At 36.5% G+C, this 12,492-nt stretch overlaps 1 protein-coding gene across 3 annotated transcripts in view; it reads left to right on the top strand.

The window, feature by feature from the left end:
• Nucleotides 1-11,781, top strand: part of LOC124126172 (adhesive plaque matrix protein 2-like) — a 145,791-nt gene extending 134,010 nt beyond the window's left edge. For 2 of the 3 annotated variants that reach the window (XM_048386050.1, XM_048386049.1), the window contains exons 2-7: nt 941-1,084; nt 2,500-2,616; nt 3,104-3,159; nt 8,511-8,571; nt 10,696-10,809; nt 11,258-11,781. In XM_048386050.1, coding sequence (XP_048242007.1) covers nt 941-1,084; nt 2,500-2,616; nt 3,104-3,159; nt 8,511-8,571; nt 10,696-10,809; nt 11,258-11,334 — 569 coding nt within the window. In that variant the 3' untranslated portion in view covers nt 11,335-11,781. The remainder of the gene's footprint in view (nt 1-940; nt 1,085-2,499; nt 2,617-3,103; nt 3,160-8,510; nt 8,572-10,695; nt 10,810-11,257) is intronic. The other variant, XM_048386051.1, reaches the window with a different exon arrangement.
• Nucleotides 11,782-12,492: the final 711 nt, after the last annotated feature.

The following is a 12,492-nucleotide window of genomic DNA, read 5'->3' as shown; positions in this document are numbered from 1 at the left end:
GATATTTAATGCATTTAGGGCCTCTTTAACGGGTATCTGCCACACCCTCCATGGACCATACAATTGGGTGTTGATGGGTGTAAGAATGTTTTACAGACCCGTGAAGATCCGGGGTACAATAGGTCTTCAGCAACCCATACTTGCCGTATAAGGCGACTATGCTTGTCGTAAAAGGCGACTTACGGGATCGGGTGGTCAGGCTCGCTGACTTCGTTGATACATGTCATCAATCCCAATTGCGTGGATCGATACTCATGATGTCAATCACTGGATTGTCTGGTCTAGACTCGATTATTTCACAGACCGCCGTCATATAGCTGTAATATTGCAAAATGCGGCGTCAAACAACAAACAAACAAAGCTTTTCGAGACAATCGTTTCGCTGAAATCCCCATACTTCTGATCACATAACAGGCTTGGTTGGATTTAGGCATTCAAAAATTTAAATAATACATTCGGTGTAAAATTTCCCTCTTTCGGCGAGACAGACATTACATGAATTAATGCCTTCTTTGCACACGATGTTAAATCCGAAACACTTTTCTTGAAGTTCATTGTATTGGTAAACAGTACACGCAGAATAATGACACATTTACCATATTTCATTCAATGTCACCTGACCCCCTCTTCCTATGTTTATTTGTCAATATTTCCATAAATATTTCCTGGTCACAGATGTACGCTATGGAGATTAATCAAACGAGTTTATAAATTCGAGGGAATAGTTCACAGTACAAGCGGCTCATATAACTATTCGAACAGTTTACCTAAATTCTCATCTTATTTCAGATAGTATGTCTTTAGAATGTAGCATCCACCAAATCTATTGTGAGATGCATCAAAACACGGAACTTGATATATGTGGTGTTAATAGTTTTGTCATAGTATCATTACTGAAAATACAAGTGTATTATGACGGCGCAATATGTTGTACTTTCAGTCGTGATGATCCTTGCTGTGATCAGGGATGTCAAAGCTGCCAACTGTGTTGACGACGCCGCTTGTGGCGCCCACGGTACCTGTCCTGACACTTCCGCACCATGTGTGTGTACAGACGGATACTCAGGGGATGACTGTACAACAGGTAACAACGTAACAGATTACACATTTGCACACAAAATAGGTTACAGTATGAACCATCATGTCATATTCCCATTTATGATGAAAAGCTTTCATTTATTGCAGGATTTCATGTATGTATGTTTCAATTGGAATCCTACATTGTATTTATTATATTTATACTTTGAGATTCATGATAATAATTCAAATCACTAAACAGAAATATATGATCAGTTTAATGAACATGTTCTAAAGTACTTGTACAAGGGGCTTTAAAAAATTTAACCCCCTATTCTGAACAGTATTTCACCCAACTAAGGCGTGTTAGGCGTGTTGTGGGTAATGCATCTCTCATACGTTTACCACTTTGGTGGGTCCAAAAGACCATCAATATAGTGCTGACGAAACACGGATGAAAGCAGGACAATTCCTGGATTCAAACCCTTGACACAACTCTGAACAGTTAATTGTGGCGCATTACCTGAACCGGCCACACATGCCTCACATATAAAATTGAGACAGATAAATATATTAGTACCTGAACGTATGTTCAGGAGAATCAAATCTAGTATAAGCTAGTTCTGTAAATATCAGAATGATACACACGTGGGTGCAATGGCCTGATATTGCTACAAACAATTTTACCCACTGTCTACCACAGTCGCCTGGTCTGTCTAAAACCTGTGTATGTTATATAGTTCCTTCTTTTTTAATATTTTCTCTAATCCAAACTGGATTTGAATGTGGCATGTAATTCACCGAATACAAGTCAGTTGACCCAAGTTATAGCATGTGTGTCACTTTCTCGACTCGCAGCTAAGATGGTGTTATGTGGTATGAACCTATCAAAGTGTGAAGTTATTACAAAGTTAAAACGTTTCACACATGTGCTGACGTTAAGGTACATTTACTGGATAGAGAAGCATATTCCTGATAAATATTAAAATGTATTGATGCGCATGAGAGAAAAAAATTGAGGATTCTGTTCATACTGGAAGTTCACATGATATCTTAACTGGAGTTTTAATACTCTCCAGGAATATAATAAATCATCTACATTCATGTATAAAATCTTAGATGGTTACACTAGATGAGTAAGGGAAGTTTCTTACATATATATGTCTATCACTTTAGTAAATGGACACTGGTTAGCGAGACACATACATATCAGAGTGTGTTATGATTTTAGTCTGACAGAACTTGACCAAAGCCTAACGACCAAACGCGAATGTGCTTTTTATGGGGAACACTTGCAAAAGCCAAATACGAATATATATTTTTAATGTTGATCACATTTTAAATCCAATTAAAATGATAGATATATTTTGTTTAATATCAATGTACATGATATTCATATCTGGTTAGCTGTATATTATTGCTGGTTTCGGTAACAGTGAGCCACATGTACTATAAAATAAATATATTTCCATATTTTTCCAGCACCTGTTTGCACCGCCAGTGGAAATGAATGTGGCTCCCACGGTAGCTGTGACACTAGCGGCAGGACCTATTCCTGCACCTGCACTGGTGGATACACCGGCGCCACATGTACAACCGGTACGACGTTTTTGAACATATTTCATCAACTGAAATTTGCAAAAGCAAATACGAAGACTTAACTAAGAACAGCTTAAATCCAATAAAAATTATCGATATATTTTGTGTAATGTTCCGTGTATATGATGTTCTATGTCAGCTGTATATTATTGCTGGTAACGATAGCAGTGAGCCCGATGTACTACAATATAAATATCTGTACAACGCGAAGTATCCTGTGAATGGATATTTCAGTAATATATTGCTAAAGCAGTAGTCAGAAACTTAAAATAATGACGTAAATTATTACTTGGATTGAAATTCATGATATCAATCACTGGATTGTCTGGTCTATACTCGATTATTTACAGACCACCGTCTTATAGCTGGATTCATATATTTTCTAATTAAAGAAGCTATAAAAGTCTAGATTAGGTAGTTGAACTATCGGTTCGTTCATTGGTTAATTGTGTGTAATGGACAACTGAAATTGTTGCCATTTTTCCAGCACCTGTTTGCACCGCCAGTGGAAATGAATGTGGGTCCCACGGTAGCTGTGACACTACCGGTGTCACGAAATATATTCGCCCCCAGAATAAAATCTCCCCTCGGCGAATTTATACCGGTACAGTTCCGCCCCTCTCGAAATAAACTCTCCCCCACCCTACGAAATAAAATCTCCCCCCAGAATATTTCCTCCCCCGGTCGTTTTATAAATACTTGCCATGCAGTTCAATAGTTGATGTTATTTTGGGTTAGGTAATGTTGTAATCTATTTTTAGCCATTGATTCCATTACTTTGCATAAGTTTGAAGTTAGGGATATTAGTTTATATGAGTTAGCTTGATTAGCTGGTTTATTAGGTTTAGGGATTGGTATGACTAGGGCCTGTTTCCAGGGAGTAGGAACCTGTCCGTTTAGGTAGATGAGATTGTATAGTTTGAGTAGTGCCTGGAGTAGTTTTAGCTGGAGATTTTTAATTATTTGGTAAGAAGTTAGGTCTAATGCTGGGGCTGTGCCCTTTTTCCTGTTTTGGATTACATAGAGGAGCTCCTCCATTGTGAAGGGTTGGTTTATTTCTAGATTGTTATTGTTTGGTTCTTTTGTGGGTTTGTTTTTTGTTTTAAGTTTATCTTGGAATTTTTGGCTGAAGTTGGTGTTACTGCTAACGGCCGAAAAGTGGTTGGCGAGATTATTTGCTTTTTGGGCGGGGTTGGTTGAGTTGTTAATGTTAGGTTTTTTTATGTCGTTTTAAGCCTCTAATGGCGTGGATTTAGCGCCAGACCGTTCTGGCATCTGTACGGTTATTTATACCTTGGTTAGTTGGACTAGTTTTTTAACCTGGTGGTTCAGTTCGTGGACTATGTTTAGATGTTTGTAGTCGCGTTTTGCTTTATTGAAGGCTGATTTACGTTTTCGTCTAGTCTGTTCTATTTCTTCATTCCACCATGGTACCGTGGGTTTGCCTAGCCTGTCTTAGATGTTTTGAAGGGGGTGGAGGTTTTGGCTGCGTTTATTATATAGTCTGTTAGGTTTCTACAATAGGTTTCTGGATCATTATTTTCTATTTCGTTTAAGTTAGCTTCGTTGCAGATATCTTGGAATTGGTCCCAGTTAGCTTTATTGTAATGGAATTTTGGTTCTTGGTTTTCTGTTTGGATTGGTACGTTTGTATTTCCTATGGTTATGTTTATGGGGAAGTGGTCACTACCTAGCGGGACGTCGTGAACTTCCCATAGAGTACTTTGAGCTAGATCTGCGGTGCATATGGTTAGGTCGATAGCCGACATTTTTTGGTTTATCTTATCGTACCTCGTGGGTTGGTTGTTATTTAGGAGTACTAGGTCGTTTGTTTCTATCCATTCGGAAATTAATTTGCCATGATTATCTATTTTATCATCTATGCTCCATGTAGGATGGTGAGCGTTAAAGTTTCCTAGGAATATAGTAGATTTATCGCTTATTTTGAGTAGTTTGTTTAGATCCTCAGGTTGGACTTTTGTTCCGCCCAGTGGTATATATTTATGATGTTTATTTTTCGGTTATATAATGTGATTTTAATGCCCTTGGCTTCTAGGTTTGGCGTGTCTATTTTTATTTCTTCGTAATTTATATCTTCCCTGATAAATATGATTAGTCCTCCTGCGGCTCTTCTTGTTTTTGGTTTAGCTCTGTCAGTTCTAACGGAGTTGTAGTTAGGTAGTGTGAATTTGGATTTTTTTGAGAATTTGGTTTCCTGGATACAAGCAATGTGAGGGCCTTTATTTAGTTTAAATTTAGTTTTTAGTTCATGGCCGTGGGAGGTGAGTCCGTTGGCGTTCCACTGAAAAATATTTAGTCCTTCCATTATTGGGTTCGGGTGATTGGTGATTGGTGATTTAGTTTTTAGTTTTTAGTTTTTAGTGAAAATATTTAGTCCTTCCATTATTGGGTTCGGGTGATTGGTGATTGGTGATTTAGTTTTTAGTTTTTAGTTTTTAGTTTTTAGTTTATTCGGTGACTTCTTTTAGATGGAGGTTAAAGAGAAAGAAGGGAAGATGGGTTAATTTTAGATTGATAGCTACTTTGTGGAAGGATTTCATGCTAGCTTTTGGTGAGTTTTGACTATGCATGTATACTAGAAGTAAGGTTGGGTTATTTAGGTTTTCGGTGTTAGCTGGTTGGGGAGTTTTGCGGTTTAGTTTTTTCTTCCTTTTTGTAGCTGAGAGGGAAGTTTGGTTTGTTTTAGTTGGAGTAGTGTCTATTGTTTCCTCAGTAGTGGAGGAAATCTTCGTCATCGGTTAGATTAGGTTTAGCTGTTTGAGTTTCCATAGGGGAGGCATGTGATGTGGAGGGTTGTGTAGGTGTTTGCGGGATGGGTGTAGCTGTGGATTTCTTAGTGTTTGTGTTTTGTTGTTGTGCTTGCTTGTAGGGGAGTGTTGTTGCCATGTGGGCTGTAGGGTGCTTGGATGAGGGTCGTGTTGTGGCGGTCGTTTTGTGGCAGTATCCTCAGCCCCACCCTCTTCAATATAATGATAAACGATCTATTCGATGGCCTATCCCCTAAACTAAACATATCAAAAGTCGCGGATGATCCGCACTAAAAGCATTAAAAGCATTAAAATGGCCCAAAATTTACTCCAAAAATCTCTAAATAAAATACAACAATGGGCTGACAGATGGGGCTTCTCCCTTAACTCAGAAAAAACAACAGGAATAGTATTCAAACTCCCAAGTTAGAGCCAGTTAGGCATCTTAGGGTGTTTAGGTCTTTACTGCATTTAGTTGTTAGGTTTTGGATGTGAGCATCCCAGGTGAGATGTTCATCGAAAATAAGTCCTAAGAATTTGGTTTGTTTTTGAAATTTGATTGTTTGGTTGTTTAGCTGGCTTCGGATAGAGACGATGTTTAGTTTATATGCTAGTCGTTAGGTATAAAGATTGTTTAGTAACTTTAGAAGTTCTAGGACAGTTATTAACACGTGTCGTGTCAGCCCTATGGCATTCACGATTGTCCACTTCCAGAAAACATCCTGTGTTGGTTTAACATGAATTAGTAAAGGTTAATTAGGGATGTCCAACACGTTAATTAATGTCAAAACACTGTCATTTCCTGCCCATGATATCACACCCCTACACGCTAAGGTCGGTGAGAAACATTCTCATCAAAGAAAACACACAGTCAAGACTGTAGATTTCCGTCGTCTAGCTACAAATCCTGTGATGTATTAAAGGTTGAAGAATTTTGAACTGAACTGTCCGAAAGTTTATATCTAAAATTTTGGGATTGGATACAGTGATAAAGTCTTATGTCAATATGTAGATTCATAAATATTGGTTTTATGTTTTAACGGAGATATGATGTTTTCTTATGAAATATCGTGTATTAGTGTAATTTGCATGCTTTACCATTCATTGTACCGTTCTAAACCATGTGAATGTTGTAATACCAGTCAATCGGGTGGGAAAACAGCCCAATCCTCGCTCTATAAAGGGGTATATCAATCATTTTGCAAGTTGAAATGACCCCTGATACTTTATGAATACTTTATGACAGTTTATGGAGTCAAAATCAATGCTGATTATTCATAAACTTAATGCTTCGTTCTATAGGCCTGTGGCCTCTTCAGTGCTGAATAAAAATTGAAAATACATCAGTCAATCAAAGATGAAGGTAACTTTATACATCAGAGTTCTTGAGAATTAGTTCATGTTTTGTTCTTAGACTTACATTTCAACCATCGATTGTGTTCACATTTAGACTCAAACTGGTATATTAAAAAATGTATACAGACAACAAAAACTGTATTAGAAACAACAAACTCTGTAAACTTTTAAGCATAGTTTTGGTATAGCATTTCAAAAGCCTGGTTTGTTTGCATTAAAATCAAAACAAAGGAATCTGTAATTAAAATGTGTAAGGTGAAAAGCTTTTACATAAAAGAGCAAAATACATGGGGGAGAGTAAATATATAATTCTATATAACTTTTCTTGAATGGAGCACATTTGAAAAAAAAGATAATCCAAGCATATTCGATATTACTGTGTTTAAAGAATTTATATCAGTCATATATTTCTAACTTAGATCACCCGTATGTAATCCAGGTAAAGCATGCATAACGGGGAACATTGTAATGTTGGTACAGTTTATCGTGTCTTCGTGCTTTAGCATTACACATTTTCATATTCCTCTAGGTTTTAATGTTTATTTGTTTTTGTATTTTTTATTTATTTTTTTCTCTCCTTTATTTTTTCTGGGTTATATATTAATCTAAACATACATTTAGTTACTTGTGTGTGTGTGTGTTTGTTTGTTTTTATTTGTTGATTTTTATTTTTATGGATTATGCGGGGGGGGGGGGGGGGGGTTCTTTTCGGGTGTGGGAGGGGGGAGCGGGGGGGGGGGGGGGGGGGCACTTTTCCTTTCGTTTTTCATAATCATATTTTTTTTAAGTTGTATATAACGTATGAATCCCTTCTCAGATTCACCGCCAGCCCGATTGTAACAATTACATGATCACTTTGCTTTGTCGATGCCGGTTGATGTTGTTCAATCCAGGCTGATAGTGGGTGTTTTTGCATCTATTCTACATGCTAATCATTTCGGGAAGATGATACACATTTCTCTATATTTTGGGTTACTTTGCTTATATAATTTCCGATTATCATTCTTAGTTTTACTTTTTCTCTTCTGTTGCAATGATATCCATCCGAATCCAGGACCTTTGCATAGTCCAGATTTAAAGATTATATATCTAAACGTACGCAGTCTTAAAGACAAAGTAGATTTTATCAGTGCTGAATTAGATAGTTATGATGTTGTATGTTTAACAGAAACCTGCTTGCACCATGATATTCTAGCAACTGATATTACACTGATACCATTTTCATATCGTATACGTAGCCTGTATTAAGGAATATATTTTAGATCTAAAATCAGAGTATTAACGGACAGCCTGGGCTGGAGGCGCGCGTGGATATATTGACAGTTTTTACGTAGTTAGTGTTAAAACCGAATGTTTGCGAGGATTAATAAGATTTCTGAATTCTGTTACAACAGTAACCGTACATGTATTTGTTACATTAAGTCATTTCATTCAAATTTGTTTGGTATGATTATGTCTTTTAATTATTTTAGGATGGAAGGTACAGTTACCAAATAAAATATGCTGAAATATCAATTCATTATGACCATATTTCAAAATCTATTTTTTAAAGTAACCCTCCTTACATTAAAGATAACTCTTTAAAGAATATAGTACTTAAAGACATTGCAACAAACCGAATAATCAGGGGGAGACTTTATACTGAGGGGGGCGCGAAACATATCCGCCCGGGGGAGATTTTATTTCAGAACAGATTCTCCGGGGGAGAATCTGTACCGGTATAAAATCTCCGGGGGGAGAATTTGTACGGGGGAGAGTTTATACCGGGACACCGGCACTATCTATTCCTGCACCTGCACTGATGGATACACCGGCGCCACGTGTACAACCGGTACGACGTTTTTGAACATATTTCATCAATTGAAATTTGCAAAAGCAAAATACGAAGACTTAACTAAGAACAGTTTAAATCCAATTTCAAAGATTGATATATTTTGTTTAATATTTAATGTATACGATATTCATATTGCTGGTTTCGGTAACAGTGAGCCACATGTACTATAAAATAAATATCTGTACAGTTATGCGAAGTATCCCGTTAATGGATATTTTAGTAATATATTGTTAGAGCCGTAGTCGAAAACTTTATATAATGACGTAAAGTCGCTACACTTATAGATCTTTGTCTTTGTGAATACTATCTAGCATCATTATAATATCACACATCATCTACTTCAGTTGTTAAACAACAAACCAACCTTGATGTAAAATGCCATGTTATTTCATCAGTATCATCGTTATCTGCATTAAGAAATAATGCTAACATTACTTGGTCTTGTATCATCTCTATGTTTACATTCGTTTCAACATAAGAAAAAACATCTCACTATGAAAGTCCACATTCACAGATGACACAGTGACAGAAATCATTTGCAAAAGTGACATTCTTAAACATTTTATTTCTGGGTCCAATTCTTATTACATACTATATTTCTTCTTTCAATTCTTGATATAACAAGCATCACGTCAGAATATTAGCTGGAATTGTGTACACAAATCGAAAGAAGTCCTCTTGGCTAATCCTCGCCTAACCATCTCCGCATTGCAACTCGCGTGTCATAATGGTCTTCATGTAGCCCATCCTGTTTTCAGTAAGGCTTTAGATAAGCCTTGAAACTGGTATTGACTGACTACTAGCATCATTTAAAAAAACAATTAAAATGATACAATACCACCCTCCATATCTATTGGTGAACAACTATATGCATTGTTTAACAGTGTATGAAGACACATATCTTATGACGAAATCTCAATTTTAGAAACACATTTAGGAACACATTTTTCTCCAGTAGTAGGATTGTTCGCTACAAATGGTAAGTGATCAGATATATCGTTCGCTACAAATGGTAAGTGATCAGATATATCGTTCGCTACAAATGGTAAGTGATCAGATATATCGTAACTAGTGAACAGCACTTCACCGGCACTGGCGTTACTCTGCAAATGGGAGGGAATCATGATATAATCAATAAGACTCTTGTTTATGTCATCTTTGTTTCCGAAGTTATTGTCTTGATAGATATGTACAAATGCCAGCCTTGCTGGGCACTTTGCACTGTAACACATGATCCTGAATACCTCCTTCACTGAGATGAAATACTGGCAGATAGCCGATATACTGTGCGTAGTTTTTCAGAATACTCAGAGGTATTCCATCGATAAATTATTTTAAGCATCAAATTTAGAGCATATCGTTTTTATTACAAATCTTCATTTTGTTATAGAATGTTTAAGAAAGGGACAACATTGCTAAACGATCACAAATATAAACATGTTTTAGTATAATACGTGTACTTAAGACTGATAAGATGTAAATTGCTAAACAAAGAATAAGGCAGTGTCATTCAATGTGGTCAAAATAGTACAGAAACACTGCACTCCGTAATTACTATAACATAAAGACGTACATTTCCTCAACCGCAATTTCACCCATTTGATTAGTGAGTAATGTAGAACATTGGCTAATATCGTTACTTACCTCAATAAATATTGAACCCTTGAAGATCCGGGGTAGATAAAGTCTTCAGCAATTCATGCTTGCCGTAAAAGGCGACTATACATGTCGAAAGAGGCGACTAACGGGATCGGGTGGTCAGGCTCTCTGACTTAGTTGATGTATGTCATCGATCCCAAGTGCGTGGATCGATGTTCATGATGTAAATCACTGGATTGTCTGGTCCAGACTCCATTATTTACAGACCGCCGATAGCTAGAATATTGCTGAGTGCGGCGTAAAACAACAAACCAAACTAAAACCAATTACTATAATTTAAATATCAGTAGAATGCGAAGTATCCTGTAAATTGATTTTTTAGTAATATATTCTTAAAGCCGTTGTCGAAAACTGTAAATTATGTCGTAAAGTCGCCATAAACTTAGAGCTATTTCTGAATACTATCACACGTCTTCATATTGTCACATTGTCACTTGAGGTCATACATCTACTACTTTTCAGCACCGTGTACTAGCGGGGGTAGTGAGTGTGGCACTCACGGAACCTGCAATACAGATGGCACCACTGTAAAGTGTGATTGCACACCTGGCTATACCGGGACACTTTGTGCACAACGAATGTATGCATTATATGTCCTTTTCTTATATTCCCAATGCAAATATACTTTATCTACAATGCAGACTTAAACCTATTGTAGATAGAACAAATGAAAGAAGAAATAACTGTCGTTCGGTCGTTGCTGTTTAAAGAAAGAAACGGTTTATCAAATGGTGGTTTGTGAACCTCACTACAGTACACATGGCCAATAATCGGTCAAAGCAAGATACATACCAGTGAAAGAAGTGACTTTGTTTCATTTCAGACTCTGATACCCTAAAAAGCAGCTTTAGATTGTATAACATCTGATAATATGTGTTACTGTGAACTAACGAGCATAGGGATTTGCGGGATCAATACGTTTTATGACAGCAAGTAGCTGCAGTAATTGTAGCCCATTATTTTGTTGGATACATTCACAATGTATTGTCAAATATACTTGCAACTTCTTTTCTTGTCTTTGCAGAATCAGGAGGAAACCGTGTTACTTTTCTTGCACAACTTCTGCTGATTCCCATAGTCCTTTCTCGCTACATGCAGTAACAACTTTCCCCTCATGACAACAGAATGAAGACAATTCGCTCCGTTTGATACATTATTAATCACTTTCGAGTTCCTGCTCTACTATCAAAGAGAATGTTTGTAAAAACAACATCTTCGTGTGTAATCATAATTATAATCCTTTGTATGAAAATCCTTAGCTCTGAAATATACAAGCGTGGTATATGAAGGATTGAAGTGTCCAAATGACTACAGAACAAATGCTTATCACTGCTTGAAATTAGTACCAATAGTCACAATTCCATTCTTATTTTTAAAAGCTCCAAGATGGTGTTTATTGTAACACTATCGTTTTTCGACAGATATCATATTTTATTAGGTCAAAGACACTTGCACGCTTCAATTCTCGTGTTCTTTACCTAGATTACATGTTGAGCTCCTGACTGATGTCAGTTGTTCCGTCGAAATAAACGGTTCAGTTCACGGCAACTCTTCGTCTACTTTGCTCAAATATACATTAAATTGTGTGTATTTGATTTATTTGTATAAATTATTTGTTTTTATCTGACCCTATGTGATTTGCTTCAAAATGGTATCAACGTTAGATTTTAGACGTAATCGTTGCATGATTATTTGCGGATTTAATTTAACAGTTGTACTGCATGAATGTTTTTATGTAATGTCTGAGCGGAATGTAAATGCTATTTTATCTGTATGTACACAAGAACTTCCTAAACAGTGGGATGACTATTCATAAACACATAATCATACTTTTATCGGAATCGTACAATCGACCATGCTTTTTGCAGAGATATCTTATTTATTAAAAATCTCAATAGCAACTGTTACAATGTGCTACAAGAACAGAGGCGAAAGAAATGTTTTCCTAAATAGTGAATACATCATATTAATGAAATCCAAACCTGTCTAAATACGGCATGTTCAAATAAATATTGTATATGTATTTTAAGTGTCTCGGAAGGATTTTAACGCTCGGAAGTTTTTTTTATCAAGGTTACAACATTCAAGGGCTCAGTGAAGCTTTCAAAACGTTTTAAAGTATACATCGCTTGTTAGATACGTTTTGAAACAACTCGTTGTAAGATAAATGGTGCCTGACAGACACTCGTGAAGTAATCTCTATATCCGTGATAAGATATATGTGGTAAAGGAGGTAACAGAAATGAGTGAGTTCACCTT

This window comes from Haliotis rufescens, unplaced genomic scaffold, assembly GCF_023055435.1.
Source record: "Haliotis rufescens isolate VD_foot unplaced genomic scaffold, xgHalRufe1.0.p SCAF_6, whole genome shotgun sequence".
Taxonomy (NCBI): domain Eukaryota; kingdom Metazoa; phylum Mollusca; class Gastropoda; order Lepetellida; family Haliotidae; genus Haliotis; species Haliotis rufescens.
This window is presented reverse-complemented; position numbering and strand designations above follow the sequence as displayed.